Source organism: Platalea leucorodia (assembly GCF_965183815.1).
Source record: "Platalea leucorodia genome assembly, chromosome: 19".
Lineage (NCBI taxonomy): Eukaryota > Metazoa > Chordata > Aves > Pelecaniformes > Threskiornithidae > Platalea > Platalea leucorodia.
Window position 1 is genome coordinate 6,801,390 of NC_138841.1, and position 23,992 is coordinate 6,825,381.

The window sequence follows — 23,992 nt, forward strand, 5'->3', positions numbered from 1 at the left end:
GGGGCTGCTGGGGGCTGCGTCCCCTGCGCGCGGAGGGGTCTGCAGGAGACCTTGCCAAGCTGCAACGTGACTTTGCCATGAAACATCTGGTGCTGAAAGGAAGGTCTGGGTCTTGCTGAAGCCTTTCGTATTGTATGAAAGCTTTGGTTCCCAGGACAGATTGCAAGGCTACCGTGCATCCCGCAGCTCGTGGTTAGCTGTCGCATGGGGTAGGACAAGCTTTGCCCAGGAACTTCTGCAAGGCGGCTCCCAAGTCTGTGTTCTCAGTTGTGTGACCAGCTTAAAAGGACACTCCTGAATTTGAAATCTGGCCTGGTTTTGTAAAAATTAGGATTTTAATTTGTCCTTCCTCTCTTTCCCCAACCCCCAGCCACTTTCTTTATACTATATATGTATTTGTTCTTCCTGTTCCTCGGGAAGGTTCCAGCACGGTGGTGGCCCTTGCCATTGGGCAAGCTGTTAGTTAGAGACAGGAGACACCGCGCTCTCCTCCTTATTTTTTCATGCACGCTGACCAGTTTTTCAGATACGTCAAGAACAGGAGTGAGGTGGGCTTGTTCTCCTGGCAGCTCGGGGGCTGACGGCTGTGCTCAGCCGGGCATCTTCCCCCCAGGTGTCCCCTAGAAATTTTTTTCAGGTGAAGAAAGTTCACTGACACGCAAGGTGAATGTGTCTAGCAAACATTTCTCTTTTCTGCTTCATTCCCAAGAGGAATTTATTTTTCATTCTTCGTTCCTTCATTCTAAGGATCCAGCTGCTAATTATAGTAGCATATACTAATAATATATTAATAACTGAATCCTCCTCCACCAGTGCTGTTAGATGAACAATTTTTGGCAAGTCCTTTTACCTCGTGATTCTTGTCCTGTCCAAATTCAGAGCATGACTCCTCTAGGGTGAACACAGATGCCCGATATGTCTGTTAACCCTTATTATCTGCCAAAAAAATAAGAAACCCCGGTCTCTGGAAAAGTGAAACTATGGGATTTAAATGTCACTTGCGAGGAACTGGTAGAAAAAGCCGTGAGCGTTGTCTCGCTACCACCTTGGGGGCTTTTCGGTAGTATTTGACTCTGTAATCCGTGTCCCTGACTGATGTAAAGCTGAGTGGTCTTAATTCCCCTGGGAAGGGTCCCCGGGAAGCGGGGTGGTGGGGACACTCGTGCAAAGCGCTGCTGCACGGCGAGGGGCAGATTCCCATCCGCACTACGCAGCGGACAACAAAAAGTTAAGAGGTCTCTCTCTGGTGAAGAACTGAACAATCATCTGGCACCTGCTGTTGAAAGCATTTATCTGCCACGCTTCTGCAGTTAATCTCTTTCAGATAAAGTTGTCCTTTTTTAAAAAGGCTGCTGGTGCAGATGACGTGGGAGGGCAGCAATTCTGCCGGCCATCGGGTTGTCCATGTTGGGAAGAGGCGAGATTGCTCCTGCTGTATCAGAAATCAGGCTGCATTTTTATTTGGAAAAAGGTCGAGGTGTGGGATGGGGGTCACTGCTGCTGAGCCCTCTTTCCTGTAAAGAAGGCGAGCAGGGGTGCTGCTGCGTGCTCAGCTGCCGGCTGACTTTATCCAGTGCTCAGGGGAAGGGCGGGGGGGATATTTTGGCATTTGCTTTGGGCGGAGGAGCCCCGGCTGTAGGTTGGCCTGCTAACTCAAAGCGGGAATATATGCGGGATCCTCCAGGAATGGTCAAGGAAGCGAAGCAGGGACCACTTGAGCTAACCAATGTAAAAGAACTGCAGCTTGGCAGCATGGAGCAAGCAGAAGGTAAAACTGCCTTTCCCCGTCCCGGTCTACGTGCAGAATTGGTGTGCAGTTCCTCTTTGCTTACTAATTGTAACCACTGACGCGTTTGACGTATTTAATCCTTGTGTCTAACAGCACATTTGTCTGATGGCCAGTTCTGCAGCCAGGGCTCCCGCTCCATCTGGGTTCCCTTACCTGGATGTTCAGGGTATGGGCGTTTACTGACTTCGACATGTTCAAGTACTTCCCTGCGTCCAAAAATGGCCATTAAACTAAAGAAATACTGCGACGTGAAATATTTGTGGCGATACTGTGTGACAGTACAGCTGAGAGCTCATTTAGCACAAAGTCAGCTATTCTGTTAAATCCTTTGCTCCACAGCACCGACCCGTGGATGTTACAGGTGGAGAAGCCGCGTAGCCACCCTGGGATTTCTATAGGGAAAGTTTTGGAGCAAACTTAATAAATCTTCTGTCCCTGAGAAGAGTGGACACTTGAAATTGAACCAAAGCCACTGCCACATGCTAAGAAATTGCAATCTTAGCTCAGTAGGAAATGGAAATCTTGTATACGTTATTCATATTCGGCAATGGTTTCTGTAATTCAGCTGGGGCTGATGCCTGCTCCTCCTGGAGACCGCTCGGGCGTCTCTGCCGTGGCTGCTTCCACGAGGTGGCGGGCGAAGGCTGCTCGGATGTGCTTGCCAAGCCAGCATCTCTCCTAAGGCTTATCTAGTTCAGGAGCTGCATCTTCTTTATCATCCTCAAGTTTGGATTTTATTTCATTTTTAGTTGCAAAAGGCAAGTTCCCAAATATGCCGATTTTTGCCGAGTGATTTTTTTCCCCCCCCCAGAGGTTTCCTGCCCTGTTTCGGACTGTCTAAACTAGCTTTTGGAAAGCTGTAATAGGTCTGCTTGAGGTTGTTTAAAATGTGAAATTGTGTTGGCTCATTTGAAAATGAGAAATACTGATAGAGGCCGGACGCTCGCATCTTTGCCTGCAGTCCGTTCATCAGCTGGCGGGAGATGGAGTTTCATCCCGCTCCGTCTCATGCAGCGATTTTTTTAATGCAAAGAGGCAGGCCGTGGGGACTGCAGAGTAGTGCGCGCTGTTCTGCGACGCAGTGACAAGCTGCTCAGCGCCGTATATTGACACCTAATGTCCTATGCTGAACACAAACCCCTCGCAGAATATTCCAGCCTGGAAAGCTTTGAGCTTGTGGCGGTCGCAGCCAATGCATTCACCAACTAACGGGAGGTTCGGCAGGGAGAAGGCGTTGCTGGCTTGCTTTGGTTTGTGTTTGCAGCACTCTTTGCTTTTCTCTTGCAGAAAAATTTCCTGGATTGTTTTCTTGTTTTTAAACACGTACATTTTCCCTTTTTATGGACAAACTTTAAAGGTCTAGGTTCACAGCAACAGCAAGCCTTCTCCAGCCGAGGCAGCCGGTTTAAGGAATGTGATGTTTGTTGCCTTTGCACTTTTTACCGTGATGTTGAGTGGCATTAATTCATGCAAAGGGATAATATCGATCATTTAAAAGCTTCCAATCTATGTGCTGTCTCCCTGAGCCCCAAACTCTTTCTCAGTAGGTACCAATGCCGTGGTTTCCTCTCCTGGCAGAGGAACGACAGAGCGCCTGGGGCTGGGAGCCGGCCGGGCTGCCTTCCCACCCGCGGCTGCAGTTAGAGCGCTGCTCGCTTTGTATTGCCGTAGTCCAGCCTGCAGAGGACGAGCGTGGAGCTGGCTGCTGTAGGAATACAGCACGAAAGCAGCAGCCCTGCTTTCTGAAGGGCATACAAAGAGATGAACATGGGCAGATGGGAAAGCACGCATAAAATCGTCAAGAACTGGATGATGGGAAGTAGTCTTAGAGCATCGGCTGCCATACGTGTAACCTCAACCCATTGTAAACATCACATCAAAGCGTGAGTTTTGAGGAGGGATAAAGGGTACTTGTTTTGATTAACAAGTGACAAAGATCGGAAGGCTCTTAATCTCTCGGATCAGCACCTGAATGTGTTGAGCAAAGCAAAGCTGTTGCAAATAAAAAATTTCATCGTGTGCTTGTTAACCTGCTAATCGTACTGTAAATAGATGATTGAAATTCAGACATTTAAACTTCCATGGGTTGAGAATTCACAGTCCAGATTGAAACACAACGACAGCTCACCACAGCCAGAACTAACCTGAGAGAGAAAAGCAAAGGCCTGAAGATGGTGAATACTCAGCCAAGCCTTTCTGAGCCAGCTGTGAAATGCTTTAAGAGCATGATCCTGAAATCTTGTTATCCCTCCGTCCTCAGCTTCTTAAATAACTCGGCATTGTCTGGCTGCCTCTCCCCTCGTTTCCCAGCTCCCGCACTTGCAGCCTGACACGTTACCCTCCTCTCCTGCCTCTTGGATGCTCTTCTCAAATTATAGGCAGCCAGCTTTCCACGGCAGTTTCTCTAATGACTATTTTCAGTTGCGGTGGGCTGATGCATGGAACCTGTTAGCAGAGGGATAAATACAGGGAAGGACCGAAAGCTGTTGCTGACTTGGATGAGGACGCAGGAAAGTTGCTTTTTCTGACCGATTCTATGTAGCTGTCGATGGGTGACTTGCTGCTGGGTACATACTTTGTGATCCCACGTAAGGAATTGTATTTTGGGGACTGCTGTCAGCATTGTTGCCTGCGAAACCTGGGCTCGCTTCTCTTCCCTCCCCCAGCGTATAGAGAGTTTCTTAGCCAATGGCAAATTTCCAGTTTGTAGGAATGCATTGCTGGGATGCTGTACTTTTCCCACTGTTTCCAGGGGAACAGTATCAGTACTTGAGGCTTTTGCTGGTTTTTTTTTTTTTTTTCTGTCTTCCTTTTTTCACTCTCTGTGTGTGTGTGTATACATATATTTATGTGTGTGTATATATATTTATGTGTGTATATATATACGTATGAGAGAGATGTACAATAACGATTTTTTTGAAATTACTGCAGCGTTTGGAATAATGATATTGTACTGCTAAGAAAAGCTTTTCCAAACGTTTTAGAGTCTGAATATCTGTACGGCTGTCCGTATGCTGAACGCGCCTTTTTGTGTGCAGGAAGCCAAGCCTGCGCCTGGCTCCCCTTACCCGTATCGTCCAGAGCTGGAAGAACCAACAGTCTGTCCTGGCTTCCAAGAAAACTGTCACTATAGTTTCTAGTCTAGCGAGCGTAGTTCAGAGTCACTCCTAAACTAGAAAAAGAATTTGGGCTGAGATGAGAGGAGTCGGAGAGGGCCAGCAGAGCGGTGCCTGCCCCTGGCAAGCTTTCCTCTAGAAGAGCCTGTCGTGGTTTAACCCCAGCCGGTAACTGAGCCCCACGCAGCCGCGCGCTCGCTCCCCCCCGGTGGGATGGGGGAGAGGATCGGAAGGGTAAAAGTGAGAAAACTCACAGGTTGAGAGAAAGATGGTTTAATAGGGAAAGCAAAAGCTGTGTGCACAAACAAAGCAAATCAAGGAATTCATTCCCTCCTTCCCATCGCAGGCAGGTGCTCAGCTATTCCCAGGAAAGCAGGGCTCCATCACACGTAACGGTGACTTGGGAAGACAAATGCCATCGCTCTGAACATCCCCCCCCCTTCCTTCTTCTTCCCCCAGTTTCTGTACTGGGCATGAGGCCACAGGGTATGGAATAGCCCCGTGGCCAGTCTGGGCCAGCCCCCCTGGCTGTGCCCCCTCCCAGCTCCTTGTGCACCGGGCAGAGCAGGGGAAGCTGAGAAGCCCTTGCCTAGCGTAAGCACTGCTCAGCAACCACTCAAACATCCCTGTGTTATCAACATTATTCTCATCCTAAACCCAAAACACAGCACTCTACCAGCTGCTACGAAGAAAATGAACTCTATCCCAGATGAGACCAGGACAGAGCCACACTAAGCATCACCCCCGTTCACGACCAGCAGCGCCGCGTTCGCAGAGACCCCGTGCCCTGTAGCTCCTGTCTGCCGACTCGTAGTCTTACCGCGCTTGCTATGGGAGTGTGGGTTTATTGGAGAAGGGCCTGATGGAGACGGGGGAAAACCCATCGTGGCCCACTACAGCTCGTGGGGGCGTGCAGCTCAAGTTTTGGTGTGCTGACAGCAAGCTGAAGTGCCTTGAATCCGCTTTGACAAAAGGGCAGCTGTAGCGTTTAATGAACGTTTAGCTTCCAAACTCATTGCCAAGTTTTGATGCGCGTAGGTGAGTGTCTTTTAGGCGAGTGCTTTCCCAGTGCTGGGTCACTGAAGTGTGAAAACGTAAAACTTCGGCTTTACAGGTTCTGGGTGCTCCCTCCGGGACTGGGCGATGCCCTGCCAAAGGGCTCCGCGTGGGGGGGGGGGTGTTTGCCCCAAATGCTTCAGTCTCTAAGTGCTTGAAGGAGTTCGGGAAGGACAGGATGGAGACCAGCATTGGAAAAGGATTCTCAGAAGCTTCTGTGTTTCTTGGAGAAATTCATCATCTGTTCTTGCTATCTGTGCACCAATTAACAGGAGATTGTCATTTCTTTTTCTGCATCATTTACCCGTTACTTGGGAGGGGTTTCTCTCCACAGTATGTTCATTTTTTTTTGTCTCTGGCACAGGTTCTCTAACATACAGATTTGCTCTTGTATTCCCCGTTCACCAGCTTGTGTATCCAGGCTTACTGTTGCCCTGTTTTGAATCTCCCCTTCTCTGAGTATTTTATTGCAGCTCCTTTTGCCTTGAGATGGTGATGAGCAGTCGGGATCCATCTTTGTGTTGCACTGTCCTGATTAAAAGAGTTAACAGAGCAACTAATAGGTGTTTTCTTGAAAACGGGAAGATTTAAGTGGGAGCCAGGTTCATCATTCCATTCCCAGCTTCTTTCTAGCTAATGCACGAATCACGAGCCTGCAGCTCTCTTGCGGCAGCAGGACACACTTGTCTCTGGCTCTGGGAACTGTAAACTTCGGCGGTGTTTTTGCTGACTCTCACGTACGCATCTCTGACAATTTATATTCTGCTGCTTGTGCTTGCAACTGAAACTCTGGGAAAAATCTGCTCTGCTTTACGCGCGCCTTGAACTTGACATGATGGCTGCTCTTATTTCGTGTATCTCAGAGAAAGCTTATTGCAAGCAAATCGAATGCATAGGACCGTTTCTTTGAAGATCTGCTTAGATCAAGTGATATTTGCTTGAATTAATAGGATTACATAGATACTGCACTTTAGCAAGCGATGGGTTTCTTGAAAACGTCATGGAAAACTCCGTGGCTTGTTTACAGACCGCCTCGTACCCCGTTTGCTGCCTGGCCCCGCTGCGTGCTGCGATCTGCAAGTTTTCTGCTTTGGAGAGCACTGCATTGCTCTCCCTCCGTCATCCAGCCCAGCCTGGCTTTGTGGCTGCATCTCCTCTCAGTGAATTTCTTCTCTCTTTCTTTTTTTCCATCCCATTTAGCACACTCAGGTCTCTTAAAATTCAGCTTGTAAGCAAAGTGAAGCATCACCTACAATTGTAAAATCTGTCTTTATCCTCCCTCCCTCCCCCAAAGAAAAAAAAACAAAACACAAAAAAACCTCAAGTACAGCAAAACCGTGATTGAATTGCCAGCAGGTGTGGTGTCTGCTGTTTGCGTTTGAAATATTGACAGCACGGCCACCTTCCTTCGTCGCCAGGAAAAGGCTGTAGCTGCTTACTCAGAGAAACCAGCTCCGTCACTGTGCAGTGGCTCTGCCGACTTGTTACCGAAAATTCAGTTATCTCATCCTTGTAAAATGGCTTTGGGTGAGCTCCAAGAAATGGGGAATTGTGTAAATGGAAAGAAACCAAAAATTAGCAATCGATAAAGGCTGCAGCCCAAATTGAGCCACTCTGACTTGCAAAATGTGCTTGTCTGAAGATTAAGTCACTGTTAGAGGTTGGACACCCAAAATTGCTAATGATGTTTTAACATATTCCTACTTTTATGTAAATTCTGGGAGAGCAGAGGAAAAAAAGTCTTGGAGGATGACAGGATAAGAGACAGAAAATGTTTTTTCTCTTGCTGTATCTGTACGCAAAGCTGAAGCTGACCACTGGATGGAGGGAACTCCTGCAGCCTCGCTGTGCTCCTGCAAAGCTGCCTCTCCCGCCCCTGCCGCAAAGCCGCCCTCACGGCCCCGCAGCAGCCTGCCCGCCCGCCTCTTCGGTACCTGATGCTGACCTGTTCTCCGCGGATTTGCCTAACCGTTTTTGAAACCACTCGGAAAATCTGTTTTGTCCTCTCTCACACGTGGCAGGCAGTTCAGTTATTATTTCGTTGTGCGCAAAAGCATTTCAGCGGCCGTAGGCGTGACCTCGTGTCGCTCACACGTACCAGGAGCGCTCCCGACCCAGCGCGACGTGGCCGGCTGCGTAGGTGCTGTGGTACGAGCTGAATGCCTCCTTGGGCAAAGGCAGGGCTCATCTTTCCTCTTATTCCCGTCGTACGTATGGAGCTCCTACACGTCTGTGTCCTCATTGCAGAGCACGAGACGTAAATTCTACCGATTCAAAGCTGTTGCAGTAAACTGTCCACCTCGCTTAGCTACAAATTTACTTGATTTATGTGTTTCAGGAACTTCTTTTTTTTTTTTTTTTTACTACTGCTCTGAACTTAATTTGCAGTATATTTTGCAAATGCGTTCTTCCTGTAGGTGGCTTATTGCTTCTGGATGCTGTGCAAATAGCAGCTATTCTGCTTGTGTCAAAAGCTGCAGAAAATGCTTATTGTTTCCTTAATGTGCCATTACCTGGGTAGCACATATGCACTGCATAAAGGAGAGCAGAAGGGAACTACTTGTCTGCAAAATTAGGAGTTGCACAGCTTTCATTCATCAAACGGCAGCTTTTTTTGTCCCTGAAACAGCGAAGTCTTGGGAGGCAATCATCCCTCTGAATTTTAGGCACTTCCCGCGTTGGCGTATCCATCACGGCTAGTGTGTCTGTCCGGATAATCAATGGGAAGCAGTGAGCTCCTCTGCAAGGCATTCACATGGTCTGTGCTGGAGGCTCTTTCCGAAGGTGATAAATTGCACCCTGGCAGCGCAGCGCAGCGCAGCGCAGCGAGCCCGGCCAGCTCGGGGGTAGACGTCTCCGCCGTAGCCAGCTCCCAGAGCATGATTCATCCCCTCCAGCCGTCTGCAGCGCAGGCACCGCCAGCGCAGACGATCGATCCTTCGCGCTCTCCTTGTAGTCTTTGGAGATCAGGGGAGTTCGGGGCGTGATTTATCGGGTCAAATACTGACACCGGTTCTAGGTGAGAAGACTCTCCCGTGAGCCCCACAACACTTGAAGCGGGAGGTGACCGCCTCCCGTGGATGTGCCTCCAAACAGCCCGAGGAGGTGGTGCGCCCTGCCCAGCGCCGGAGGTCGGCCTGTGTTTGGCTAAAATCAGCACAAGGTCGTGAAGATGGATAAAAGCCATCGCGGGAGATGATTTTAGAATGATCCAGGTTTTGTGATTCTTTGAGGTTTTGCCATAGTGCAGCAAAGTTAGTGCTCTTTCTAATAAACGTCTTAACTTACTGGATCAGAGGCAAAATCTGTTCAGTCCATTACCTCTTCCGTGACAGTGGTCTGTGGTGGAGAACCAGGGAAAGAGTCCAAGGACAAAGTAAGCGTATTCCTTGATAGATCTTAATCCCTCACTTGGCTAATTATTCTTTGAGCGTATCGAGATCCTTGATACTCTGTTAACCTGCGGCAGTGATAGACTTACAAAAGAACATTGCGGTTCAGGCACCCTCATCCTTGTACGGTCAGGCAGTGTTAATAATCCTTCCCTATTAACCAGGCTGAAGAGCCCAGTCTAATTAATCTTGCCTAAGATGGAAGCCACTCCGCCAGTATGGAAATCAGACTTACCGCTGGGCGATCCTCGACGCTGCGGGAGCACTGCCCGGTTCCTCTCCAGTTCCTCCGCAGTCAATGCCAGTGCGGAGAGTTCAGTTCATATATTTTCATGTCTATAATTCTTTCGAAATCTCCCCAGTTTAATGAAATCCTGTGGTGACCAGCTCTGTATTTTAACTGTGTGGTTTTCAGTATTAAGGGACTCTGTTTACTCCGGTGTGTGAAGGTCGTTTCTTTAATTCCCCAGCTTTGTTCAAGGTGGTTTGTTTTTATAATATGCCTGCAGTTCAGCCAGCTTCTAGCATGATGGATTTCATATTGATGAAGACAGCAAATTGCAGGAATATGATCACGAATATAATGACAGGAAGGGGGGTGTGAGGAATGTGCCAGTGCAGGGTTTCTGTTCTTGAGATCTTTATCTGAACGAGATGTGGTTTGGGTTGGTTTTTTTTCCCCCTAATGATGCAATAAGACATGGAATGGGGCAAATAATATACTAAATAATTGCACCTTTTTTTAACAGAATATGTCCGACACTAAAGAGTTTATTTAGAGACTCTACGGAGAACGTAACGCGAGCATTTTTGTATCATATGCTCATAGGAAAGTTGTCCCAAAGCAGAAGATGACAGTAGTCTTGGTAGATGGAGCTAAAATTATTTTTGCCCATATGAAGGAGAATAATAGCTCAAGAGCTCGCAGAGAGAGGAAGGCAGAGCATCTGTGTTTATTTTAACCTCTTCTGCCCTTTTTTTTTTTTTTTTCAGGTCATATCTGACTCCGGTGCGGGATGAGGAAGCAGAATCTCTGAGGAAGGCACGATCCAGGCAGGCCCGGCAGACCCGCAGGTCTACACAGGTAAAGAATGGAAATACTCGTGTTTGTGTGTAGGATGAAGAAAGCTGATGTATAGAGAGTCAAGATTTTCTTTTGCTCTATTTTACAACTTAGGACGAGGGGCTTGTCTACCCTCACACTGTGTTGGAGAGGTTCTGGCAAAAGTTCCTGCCAACGGTTATTACAAAATACACCCCCGATCGCACACGAGTGAGATTTCTCATTTCTGCAGTATACCTGCCTTTCAGTTGGTAGCTTGATCACGTATGTTTGGGTTGCTTTGAGTCAGCGACCAGGCTGGTACACTGAGAAATGTGTTAAAGGCAACAGAATTCTTTTCTTTCTGTTAGCATAAAGATGACACGTTAGCCGGGGCAGGTATAAGCCTGCTGGGCGTTTTGAACTGACCTGGAAGACTTGAAATCTAATCGCATAAATTTAAAAATTCTCTCTGACTTTCTCCCCAGGGTGTGACGCTGACAGACCTTCAGGAGGCAGAGCGAACCTTTAGCCGGTCTCGGGCAGAGCGGCAAGCTCAGGAACAGCAAAGCGAGAAAGCTGAGAGCACTGAGCCTGCTGAGGACAGCAGCGAGAGGCAGGAGACCCGGTCACGGTGGAGCAGAAATACAGATGAGGAGGTGATCCTCCTGGCCTCGCTTCCCATTGATTCAGAGTTAATGAAACCATTTAGGATAGCTGAGATCAGGAGAAATTCTTTTGGGGATGCCTGTTTATCTTAAGGGGGGTAGGCTCGCTGGAAAGAAGTAATGCTGAGGAGTAGTACCTCAGCTCGGCGATCTGCACGAGGGATGTGGATGTACAGGTGTTGGAGGTTTGCTGTTCCTTTGGTCTCTGCTGGGAGTTTCACTTTTCTGTCTCTTGCCAGAAAATAAGATTGTGTAAATCACAGAAAGTGGAATGAGAAGGCTAATGATAGAAACGTGGCCTGGATCCATCCTTGCTGTGCAGACTGGACTGAGGCTTTGTGTGCACATTTTTCCACAGATGTTCTGTGTGTAATGGAAAGCTGGAGAGACCAATTTTCTCCCTCTGCCATCACTTCTGTTTTTTTACTCTAAATCATTTGTTTCTATTAGATAACTTGTTTGTCCTGCTATTGGCAGTAGAGACAAAGAGATTGATCCCAGACTTCCCAGCAATGGGAAAGTGCTCTCACATTGTAGCTGTACGATGCTTTTAAGATTCATCCCGGTCTGATGGAATGAACCTGGTCAGGCGGATGGAGGTGATCACTTCCAGCAGCAGTGAAGAAAACATTACACTCTAAAAGATTACCCAGTTCCCTGAAATCCCAAATCTGCTAGTTCCTCTTCATTCTACTAACTTTTTGTCGTGGTTCTTTGTTTATAGACTGTCTATCGGCGATTAAGGTGCCCGGTACAACCAGACAAACCAACAACACCTGTATCTCCTTCGACGTCAGCACCTCTCCTTTATACAAGTTCATACCTGACTCGAACAAATAAGTATCTAGGTCTTGACTCTGTGAATCCAGCAGACTTCAGAGGTGCAGCCACAGAGATGGAGAAAAATGGTATGTACCCAGGAGAATGAAGAACAATCAAAGCTCAGGGATTTTCATGAGTTTTAGAACTTCCAGGGTGTACAGGCAGAGAGAATAAGTTTACTTGTTATTCTGAGGGGTGCGGTATGGGGCGCTGCCACCTCCGAAAACAAATGTTACTTGTTTAAATGGAAATCCTAATGCAGGATACAGCCTGTTGCTTGTAACAGAGAGGGATAAAAGGATGTTTTCCATTTTGGATAGGTAAATAAGATAGTAATCCATGGAGCGTTTAGATCTTAGAGCTGGGGGGAGCGACTCCCCTAGGACGTTTCGTCCTCAGAATAGGGGTAAGTTGGGATGATTTGGGGAGAGCTGAGAGCCAGGGTGACGTCTCTGGGCTCTGATAAAGGAAGGAGTGTGAGTAACCAGTAGGGCACTGAGGTTCCATTTCATTTGGTTTAATAACTCCTTTGTAATACAACACAAGCCAAGATGACCTTGGTCAGCTTGAAAAGAGCCCCAGTACCTTAGCAAAAGCACAGATGTAAATCACTGAAACCAAAGCAGTCTTTCTTTGCTTGGCCAGAGTGTGAAGATCAGGATTTAGACGACAGATCTCCGAACAAACAGTCAATCCGAGAGAGGCGGCGGCCAAAAGAGAGGCGAAGAGGCACCGGCATCATTTTCTCGACAAAAGATGTAAGTTTGAGTTCCTTAGAGAAGAGAAACTCATTCTGTCATATTCAGGGTGAATTTCCTTCCAATTCCAAGCTTCAGATTTCTTTCCAAGTCAGTTGATTTCCCATTAGTCCTTCCCTCTCCAACTCTGTTCCAGACTGGCACTTCCAAAGGAATTGCATCCCTGTTTGGCCCCTGTAAAACGCGAGCAGCAGGCTCTGGGAAGCCTGTTCTTGAGCCATAAATCAGTCTGATCCTTGCGCAGTTGTGAAAGAGCCCACATGGGAGAAGAGAGATTAGAAGTCTAGTTTCTTTGGAAGAAGGAGGTCATGAGCCACTGGAAGTATTTTCAAATTCCTCTGAGCCCAAATTTGGCTACGCTTTAGGCCCCCTAAAAGGAAGACAATAAGGAATAAAACCTATGTCTGGATCCCCTGACCAGCAGCAGAGAACACACACACAGCATAAAGGCAGAAGAGCTGTCCGCGTTGTGGTCGTTTCACTCAGTCCTGGCTTCAAAAGGATTTCTTCAGTCTGAGGGAAGAAATCCAGCCCTCCAAACCGTGGTTAGAGTCTCAGGTAGGAAAATAGATCACCTTTTTCAGCAGGAGAATAAGTATTATGAAATCGTGGTTAAGAGGTCTGCAACAATGGTGGTCAAGCTATGGACATACAGCCTTCCTCGTACACCCCGGGGTAGAGGCTTCCTGCACAATACAATGAAAAAAACCCCAGTGGTCTTCCCTGTGGCAACAGTAGATATGTTGAATATTTGGAGTTACAGACAAGTTGAACAAGGCCCTGCTGGAAACCTCAGCATTTCTGTTAAAAGACTTGCTGCAAACACCCCCTTTTTATTATTTTCAAATGATTCTTACATTTTTTCACTTGCATGCCAAATGTGATTTTGTTTATTGTTTTTGTAGTTAAATGCTTTACAGCTTGCCCAGTTGTCTACTGGATCATTGTAGCAATATTGCTAGCTTCAGAGCAGAAGGCAAATCACTTCTCAGAGTTTTAGTTCATTTCCCCATTGTCCCTATACGAAACCGCAGCTACAACTTCTGAAATGCCTTGAGTTCGATGCGGAGTCAGATGTGCTGCCATGGTAGTTTACCGTTGCTCCATGAAATCCCGGAGCTGTTAGAAAGAGGCAGTGAGTTACAGAAAGGCTGCATAAGTGCAAGCTATCTGGGATAGAATCAGAATAGTTTGGGATGGAAGGGACGTTTAAAGCCCACCCAGTCCATCCCCCTGCCAGGGGCAGGGACATCTCCAACTCGATCAGGTTGCTCACAGCCCTGTCCAGCCTGGCCTTGGATGTTTCCAAGGATGGGGCATCTCCCACCTCTCTGGGCAACCCCTTCCAGTGTTTCACCACCCTCATCGTGAAAAATTTCTTCCTTATACCTAGTCCGAATCTACCTTCTTTTAGTTTAAAACCATTCCCCCTTGTCCTATCGCTACAGGCCCTATTAAAAAGTCTGTCCCCATCTTTCTTACAAGCCCCCGTTAAGTACTGAAAGGCCGCAATGAGGTCTCCCCACAGCCTTCTCCTCTCCAGGCTGAACACCCCCAGCTCTCTCAGCCTGTCCTCACAGCAGAGGTGCTCCAGCCCTCGGAGCATTTTGGTGGCCTCCTCTGGCCCCGCTCCCACAGCTCCATGTCCTTCCCGTGCTGAGGACCCCCGAGCTGGACGCAGGGCTCCAGGGGGGTCTCTCCAGAGCAGAGCAGAGGGGCAGAATCCCCTCCCTCGCCCCGCTGCCCACGCTGCGGGGGATGCAGCCCAGGAGACGCTTGGCTTTCTGGGCTGTGAGCGCACATTGCCGGCTCATGTCCAGTTTTTCACGCACCAGCACCCCCAAGTCCTTCTCGGCAGGGCTGCCCTCCATCCCTTCATCCCCCAGCCTGTGCTGATACCGGGGGTTGCCCCAACCCAGGTGCGGGACCTTGCACCTGGCCTTGTTGAACCTCATGAGGTTCACATGGGCCCGCTTCTCGAGCTTGTCCAGGTCCCTCTGGATGGTGTGACTAGTCTTTCCTCCTGGAGTCTATTGGAAGTGGAGGATATTCTTTGAAAGGCAGTATCATGTCAGCATTTCAGACATGCAGTCCTCTTAACCGTCAGCTTTGTTCCCTAAGTATATTAAGGAAATAATTCTCCTACTGACTCTTCAGGAGCATTCGGATTACAGTAGCTGTCTCAAGAGAGTAATTCTGTCCCCACTACCAAGATCTTCTAAATGGCCATTAGGTAACCAAACCTGATCTGATAATCAGCCAAAAGTATCTAGACAGGCATTTCTTTTGACAGAAGTGTTCTTAGCTTTAACATCAAATCATAAGCAATACATTTTATCTTCCTGTGATAAAATTTTGTTGTCTCTAAGGCTGCCTAATTATGTTGTTTGCTTTTCATCCTAGGATGATGATGAAGTTGATGGAAATGAGGAAGTGAAGGAAACTCGGGTAAGTGAAAACATATGTCTAAATAGTTGGTGTTTCCCTCTTGAGCGTTGGTGGCAAGAAGTCCTCTATGACTTTACTCTTGTTTATACGAGAGCTTCAGGCTCTGCTCAGGAGCTGAGTACGAACTGGGAGGTAGTTCTGAGTAGCAAATTGCTTACTGGTTTCTCGTCTGAAAGATAAAGAATATCTACAGACTGACCTAAGTTCAAAAGTTGGCTCTTCGTGAGCTGCATAGGCAGCTCTCAAAGCTGGAGGGACTGGAGCAGAAGCGGGGGCAGTGCCTTACTGAGAGCGCTGTCAGGAGCTGCCGTGGCTGGGGAGCCTGGCTGTCAGGTGTCCCGAGGAAGGCGCATGACCTTGTGTCTCAGAATCACCCTGACGCTGTTATTTTGGACAGTATGTTTTGTATTTCTAAAATCTGCGCTCTTGTCTCCTCATGGATTTGTTTTCTTGCGGGAAATTGTCTTGGCCAGCAAGACATCAGAGGTTGTTCATTGTCCCTGTTCTTGCAATAGTCTTGTTATCCTTCGAGACCCTTTCTTTTCATTTATAATAATTATTGAGTCCTTCCAAATTGCCTCGGTTTCATTTGGTTTTGTCTGTCTTTGTCTAAAACACATTTGAGCCTGACAACATGACTTACTCTGACAATGTTAAAGCTAAATACATTTCCAAATTATTGAAGCATGACGTGCAAGATCTGGGAAAAAAAGCAAATTTAAGGTTGCTTAGGGGTCAGCCTGCTTGTGTGATGTTTAATCTTTGCCAGAAAATGTTGAATTTACAGTCATCTTTCCACATACTTTGCAATTCAGTAGAGTGATTGAAGCATCATTTTATTGAAAAGTTAACTGGTTCTTTGCTGAAAATTTTCAGTAATGCTCTTCATAGTATGTTTTTGTTTTTCTTTTTGCAATACTTGGTCAAAATGGGGCCAAGTCACGGTGAGCCTTGTGGGGACCAGAGACTCATGTGGTGCTGGGATGGCCCTTAGCATGTGCTCAGCTTTCAGTGCCAGCCTTGGCTTTCCCAGTGCTTACTTTGCGACGTGAAACGTGGGATATTCCATCCCACGGAAGCACCGCCTGCTTCACGTAGCCCAGCTCTTCCCCCAGGAGTTTCTGTTCATAGCGGTATGCGGCTTCGTTAAATCTTCCACTTACCCTGCATGAAAGATTCAGCCATTTATCGTCCTCAAAATTGTTTTGACATTTCTGCCATCTCACAATAAAACTGAAGGAGGGGTATTTTGTAATGTGTAAAAAGTAATAATAATAGGGACACCTTGTTTCCAGCAGTCATGTTTTGGAGTCGCTGGGAATGTCTTGTTCTTCTGGGAAGTTGTCCCAGATTAGCTAAATTAAGACAAAAGAGTATCGGAGTATCTGAGGCTGCAGGTTTGGAGGCTTCCTAGAGTCTAGTCCTAAAATTGCTGAATTAAGCACAGTCCTCACTGCTCTTGTAAATGGGTAAACTGCACTTCCGAAGAACCCGCCATATGTTCCTGCCCAAAAATTCAGGGTCCCCGAGCCTCTTGCAATTAATGATGCTGGTTTTCCCCAAGTTAATAGCAAGGAATCCTTTTGTCTTATACTTCCCACGATTTTCTTGTGGGTTCCCATCTAAGAGCAGAGCAACTCCCCTTCAGTTCCCTTGGCCCCATTGCCCACGTGCTTTACGGCAACGTTCCCGTTTTCTTACACACCTCATGTACGTTAGACCCTGGTTTCGACTCTCCTTCCACTCCGATGGTGCTGGTTTTCCCATTCTCCCAGTCCTTTTGCTTTTAGCTAGTTTCCAGTTCATTTTCTTCACCGCTTGCCTCCTGCGGCACGTCACTTGATCACTCTTCCCCTGTTTATTTCACATCCAAATCAGAGAGATTTGTCCTGCTAACTGGCCATCAGTCTGGCAAGAGCCATGGAGCAGCTACGTGCTAGTATCAAGCAGAAAGTACAATTAATAATCATTAATTCATCAATAATAATAATAATCATTAGAATGGGAGGTGCCACCATCAGAGTTGTGAATATGAATACACCAAGGTGTCCTGTTTTAGTTGCAGACCCCCAAAGATTCTCCTGATTTTATCCGAGCAGTTATTTTTTTCCTCCAGTGTTTTTCTCTTGGCTGATATTAGGAAGATTTTCATGGGAGCCAAAAAAGGCCCGACTCGAATTCCCTCCTCCAAACTATGCAGCGCTGGAGTTCAGCAAAGGAAAGGTAGATGCAATTGTTGAAAAAGGAGCAAATACATGTTGTTCTGATTCTCAGAAGTGGAGGAATTATTTTGGCTGAAACTTAGGAGTACCAGCGTGGGAAAGCAGCCCAGACGCTTTGGCTGAGTTCTAGGCAACTGCGAGCGGTCTCCTAATAGGATGTGTCAGGCAGCCTTCATATGGTTTGCTACCAACCCCGCCTTTCGCCTTGTGATGCAGACTGCTTGGATGCATTGTGGAAAGTTGGAAGAGCAGACAAAAAGTTTTATTGTGGAATAAATGTTCAAGGGCACAAGGACTTCAGCTGGAAAAAGCCTCTGGGGAAGCAGCTTTAGGAGAGTGTGGTTCCACTGGGAAGGGTATGTAGAGGAAAGAGCCTTTGTTCGGTCTGGGGAAACCTGGGCTCAAACCAGAGGTGGGGGGAAAAAAAGTTTGGCCACAGTCTAGTCTCTGTTTTTCAGAAATTAAAAATTGTGAGAGTCCGAAAGATGCCGTTGTCAGTGCCGGCCTGAGCCACGTGGGCAGGCTGCACTGGGAAGCCGTTCCTGCTCCCTGCAAGGCAGCGGCTCTGAAACATCAGCGAGAATCCACTCGTGGAGGGGCAGCGAGTACAAGCACAGCACAGTCAGGGCAGGCAGAGATCGGTGGCTCTAGTTCGGGGCGCAGCGTTTGAAGGATAAGGGTGAAGACAAAAGAGAGTGGTTCGATGTTACATTTTGGAGAGGGTTTTCCTTATCCCTGGCTCTTCTGGCTTTGACTTACACCTGACTTCTGCCATCGCTGTTACGCAGCAGGAGAAACTGGGAACAAATTTGGAAGAAAAGTGTATTTTAAATGGCATACCATACATAACAGAAAAAGAAAAAAGTTTGTAATTATTTAAAGCATTTTATCCCCTTGCCTTTCCCTTTACTGGCATGACGAGTGCGCCTCACCCGGGTGTTAGATAGTTCAGCAAAGGAAAGCTGTAAATACAGGGGAACGCACCGAGTGTCATGTTGGTAAAGTAACAATTTCTGAGCAGTAAAAGTGTCATAGAAAACATCTGTTCTCATGAACTTCTTCTAGGACAGTCTGCATAGCGCAGTATAAAACCCAGGCACATTAATGGAATTAACTTTTGTGCAGGAATAACACTGAAACATAGGATTATGGATTAGGACCACAGTAAGTGTATTAAATAGGCTCCATCCTTGTCTCCCTGTACTTCGATTTATGAAACACGAGTATTTTAAATTCCACAAAACACTATTCAAGCCCACTCTGTTTTGTAACTATTACATGTTCTGCCTAATTGTACTATTAACATGAAATCTCCAGATACAGCCGGATACTAATGAAAACTAAATCTCTGTCTTAGAAGGACTGAATTTCTAAGCTTGATTCCATGAATTCTAAGGGAAGACCAATGAACTGGAAAATTCCTTATGCAAACTAACTGTCTTCATGTTATAGCTGTTTCAGAGTTATGACTTGGGAGTCCTGATTTTGGTATGTTCTATTTCTCACCTATATTTTTGCTTTTAGTGGCATTTTATCTTCCACAGAGACTTCCAATTTAGCTTTTGTAATCGTGCTGTTTACCTCTTTTAAAAGAGGGATTTGATAAACAGCTAAAAGATCAGAAATGGCTTTAGTTAGCCATTTGTGACTTGCCTGCCGTAGCCAGGCTGCGTGTATCGGGAGCCCTAGGAGTCCTAGCCGCTGCCCCGGACCCCGCGGTTTTATTGCCCCGATGCAGCAGCGAAGCGTGGTGCTGGGCAGGCTGCGGACATGCGTGGGGACTGTCTTTTTAAGCTAAGGAAGGCTCCGAGTCCTCCACTTTCTGGACTCAGATTGCCTAATATGGTAAGGTATGTCTTCCCGGGCTGCGCCGTTTTGCTGAGATCCAAGGGAAAGTTGACTACTAAGAGGGAAGAAAATAGGTGAACTTCTTGCTAGCTGATAAGAAAGTCAAATCTTTCCATCTAGATAGCGCTATATGGTACCGTTCATCCTATACCTTATTGCTACTGGGCCAGGGTCCCTCCTGGGGACTAAGGATGCAAGTATTTTTCCCTGGTTTTACCCTTGAATATTTACTTCCAGCATAGATGCAGCGTGACGTGGGAGGGAAGCCGTCTGGCCCACGTCCAAGGGAACGTAGGTGGTACTGTGTGTCACTTGCGTGACTGTAGTTAAATTATAGAGCATTTAATTATATGTAATGTAAGACTGTGAGAGATTGGCTCTGTTTAGTCCTGTTTATAAACAAAATGCTATAATGGGTTGTGTATGCTGCAGGGAGAGGAGATCTTTAAGACGTGTATAACTAGCAGTATAAAATTGAGTCTGAAACAGCAGAAAATCGCTGCAAGAGCATGAGCTACTGTTTTGCCATAGAGCTTTAAATATGGTGAAGATCAGTTTTATTGTGTTCGGAGTGCCCTGGGTTCTTTGGGAGGTGGAGGGGGAAGACACTATAGAAATATACATTCATTCTGCAAATATTCCTACAAAAAACGTTCACATCTGCGCAGATGATTTGCCTCATGAGTTCTCCAGCCTAATACGCTTGTTTTGGATTTTCTTAACCTTAATGTTTTGAGAAGGGCATCAGACGTGCTGTCTACTCTCCCTGTTGATAGAGCATTTAAATCATCAGCATGGCTGCCCGGTTCCTATTTACGGCTCTGGGAAAACATATTGTTTGTGCTTAAAGCCAAGCAATCCAAGTCTGCTATGTAGGCGACAGGGTTACAGCTAAATGTGTTCAGGTTAATTCCTCTAATTCACCGAGTTGCTGAATTGGGAAGGTGTAACGATGGAGATGAGTAACACAAAACCAGCTAAAATCTGATCTGCGAGTCCCAGGAAGACGAAGCAAAATAGCGAGTCCTCCAGGAATGATTTACAAGGTCATGGACTCATAACTATTGGAGGTAACTTTATGCTTTAGCTTCTTGTTTAGCAAATTACTCTCACAATTTCAACGTAGTCTGCGGTGACTGATCTTTCGCAGTTGTCAGCAAGGAACTTCTCCTGAAGCAATCGAGCTGAGGTTAGCAATGCATCGGATGCCCACCAGATAGCTTGGCTTTTGCTGGCATCGCTGGCAGGCCTGTGCACTCGGTTCAAATTATCCCATCCCACCCCAGGGTCCTGTCCCTTTGCCTACGTGGCAGCCCTCTCGCAGGTGTCCCGGGATCCTTTTGCTTCCTTCCCAGAAGGAAGCGGGAGCAGTGGGATGGGTAGGGTGGCAGCAGGATCAGCGCCATGCGTATGCATCTCTCCACCTCCAGCACAGTGTGGAAGTGGCGCAGCCACTCCAGGAGACAGGACCAGACCCTGGACCATATCCCAAAGACAGAACAGATCTAACTATTGGTTTATGTCTAATTGTGTTTATAATTTTCGACTTTTTAAAGGTTAACACCATATGTTTGTGCTTGTACAAAGGAGTGTCATGTTAATTTTTGTTTGAAACTGTCAAACTGTCTCATCATGACATGCTCAAAATTATGGAAAGGGAAAATATCCCTAACTGCTTAAATACTTATAGCAGGTTCTCTGCCCCTCTGGGAGCTGATGTTCGTACTTCGTTGTCAGTCATCCCACAGGCCGCGGGGAGGATGTCTCTCTTGATGTGATTGAAGACATCCTCCAAAAAATCTGATCTGATTTAAAATTCCTGCACCCAGCCGTAGATGTCTGGGAGCCCTTCATGGCTGTGTCGTGTTGACACGGCTGCCCGCCGTAGAGAACAGGAGAATCGTGCGTGGGCAGTAGGAGGTGGCTCCAGCAGATGCAACGGGAACCTGTCAGACTCAGCGCCTCCTTGCTAACGCCCTTCTCACCAGTCGCTGCTGAACGCTTCTTTGTGGCTCCCTGGAAAGCCCCTGGGAAGCCGACAGTCCCCATTGCCTGGGCGTACTGTGCGGAATGGGGCGGTCTCACGTTTAGGTAGTAAATGATTTCTCTCCCAGATATGTCCAAAAGGAGCAAAAAGCAGAAGCTGTATTGCCAGATGGTTAACAAGGAATTGAAGAGTAATCTAAATCTGTTTGGAAAACTGAAGTCAAATTCCCTGGCAATAAAAATGTCCTTTGGAAACTACCGCTGTAGGAAAAAGTGTGTGTTCCAGTGATGCAAGTGTGGTGATGCTGTTTGTCCCCCTTGTCTTTAAAAGGTCACTTTTTGTTCTGAGTTTGTACCCTCCCACATGCTTCTCTTCAGAAAAAGCCTCATATTTGGAAAGTCATTGGTAGTTTTTTGCTTTTGGACATGGAGTTTCCCTGCTAGAAGTAACATTGTTCGGCAGAAGCTACTTCATTATTTGGTGTGCTGGAGAATCCTTCAGCTGCAAAACTCCTTCCTGGCAGGAGTTTCCCACCAGCTTTGGTTTAATTCACACCTCGGCACATTTCTGTTGCTCATTATAGTAGGTACCTAACATGTAGCTAATGCTGGGCACTGTTGTGGGTTGGTTTTTTATTTTTATATATATATATATAGGCTTTTTTTCATTGCTCCTAGATTTCATCCTTGGGAGCGAACGTAACCTTCTGCACCACAATTTGCTGCTGTTGAAGGAAGGCCAGAAATAGGCTCGAAGCATAGTTAGATAGCAATGCGTTGAAGTTATACATCTGTTTGGCCATTGGCCCTAGAATATTGGTCTGTGTCAGCCAGTTGCTTCCACAGACAAGCTAACAGCAAGGCTTTATAGCCGTGGAGTGGCTGGGGCGGGTGGGAGGCACGCAGAATCTGATGAATTTAGATAAAGAGCAAAATGGATCATGACTCTGTTGTGAGCGCCCTGAGATTTCTATTTCTCTATGTCATGTTTTGGAAAGTCCCTTAGCTTGAAATAGCTATGTTTACATCTGGTTCTTATATTAGTGTTTGCTTTCTCGGTTTCCCTGACATGGCCTGTTAATATCTTTGCAAATTTTTGCTGCATTCCTCCTTTGTAACTCGGCGTGTTTGTGCTTCTTCATCTTTTGCAAGAAAGCTGGATCGGGGAAGAGGGAACCTGTCAGTAAACACTCGCAGGGTGCAACTGCTGAACGACTTCAACTGGAAAATATGATGTGCTAACGCTGCTTTATCCATAATGGTAGTAACTGGATGAAATCACTTGAGTTTTGGCATGAGCAATGCTCTAAACTGGACCTCTGAGTGGACAGTGGAAAATCTCTCCAGATTTTATCATGCTGCCTTTTTTGAACAAAACATGGTATTGAGTTTGGGAAAGAAGCCTGACTGTGAAAGGACAGAGCCAGGTTTTGGGTGGACATGAAGCCAATGATCTGTAGACATCGGCCTTCCCACGGGTGTGTAGGATTATGGCATGAAAATACACGGTGCTGGGATCGCCCCAGGCCGCGGCGTTTGGAACCGTGGTTGCATTTACAGCCTTGAACGGAATCAAATCTGTGGTCTCGGAGACATTTATTTTTGGCAAAGTAGTGACTGCCGCATCTGTCTGCCTCCGACGGGGAGTCTGTTGGTGCAGCGTTGGTTTATTGTTGCTGATGATCGCTACCATTGCCATCCATTGCTGTAAGCTCTCGCCATCATCCCTTCTGCAGACGATGAGCTCAAGATAATGAAATCCTTCTCCCTCTTCTGCAGTCTTCTCTGTAAATTCCGTTCTCAGCTGCTGAAGTTAGGGAGGTCCCCAGAGGTGTCGGTGAACACCCCTGCTTCTCATCCTGTTATAAATGCTGGATTGGAGTGCTCAAGGCGCCTTGTCCATTCTTCCAAAAGCTCAATTCTGCTCCACAAAACGGCTGGAAGGCTTTTCTCCTGCATGCCTAGTTTGACACTTACAGGTGCTAAAATGATGCTCCTGTGCTCAGAACGGTGCTTTTTTAACTCTCTTCACTACTGCTTTTTATTTTCTATATTTGTAAGAAAGCAAAAAGAAAAGAATTCTGAAGTTTTATATTTAAAATGCGCTATTCTCAACCCACACTAAAATTATCTGCTTCTACTGCTTACTGCTAATCCAGGTATGCCTAATAGGTGTAGCTTCCAGCCTTTTTATGATAAATTTAGTGATGGGAATAAAAAGTGGGGGAAGTATGATGCTATATGTGCAATTATAGACCGTCAGCTGCTGTCTGTGTGGTTGGGAGGAGAGGAAGATCCCTTCCTCCTGCTTCCTAACCGCGAGCCATAACGCGGGATCTGCTCATGGGAATCGGAGGCAGTGCGCTGCAGATGAGAGCCCGTGCGCTTCTCGGGTTTGTATTCCATTTATGGCAAACTGCTGCAGTGCCTTCACATCACGTTTACAACACCGCTTACTGCCTGACCAATAATTTCTTTGCTACAGCCCTTCAGCCTTCTGTTGCTGAACATAACTGTTACTGCCTTTTTCAGTTCTAAATAAACCCTGCAAAGCTATAATTGAACCTGTTAAAGCTTGCATATCATTTTAAAGTGATTTATTTACAGTGCTTTAAAGTGGTTTTTATAGAGCGTGTATTTTCAATCAACTTTTCATTATCCAGAATAATAGTGGGTTGGGTGTTGCGGTGAATACAGCTGCTACAGCGTTGACCCTGAGTTGTCCCGCGTAACGGCAGCCGCTCTTCAGCCCTCGGGGTTCTGACAGCGTATCTGCAAACTGGATTACCGTTCATAGGTAATAGAGTTAGCTGTGCAAAAAAAGAAGGTTTGTTATTACAACTTT

General features: G+C 46.7%; 1 protein-coding gene across 3 annotated transcripts in view; it reads left to right on the forward strand.

Annotated features, from left to right (window-relative positions):
• The window catches only part of PPP1R12B (protein phosphatase 1 regulatory subunit 12B), a gene marked incomplete at its 5' end in the record, with an annotated part of 128,700 nt that overhangs the window by 66,660 nt on the left and 38,048 nt on the right, over positions 1-23,992 (forward strand). For all 3 annotated transcript variants that reach the window (XM_082330073.1, XM_082330074.1, XM_082330075.1), the window contains 5 exons: positions 10,347-10,437; positions 10,884-11,054; positions 11,788-11,971; positions 12,531-12,643; positions 15,047-15,091. In XM_082330073.1, coding sequence (XP_082186199.1) covers positions 10,347-10,437; positions 10,884-11,054; positions 11,788-11,971; positions 12,531-12,643; positions 15,047-15,091 — 604 coding nt within the window. The remainder of the gene's footprint in view (positions 1-10,346; positions 10,438-10,883; positions 11,055-11,787; positions 11,972-12,530; positions 12,644-15,046; positions 15,092-23,992) is intronic.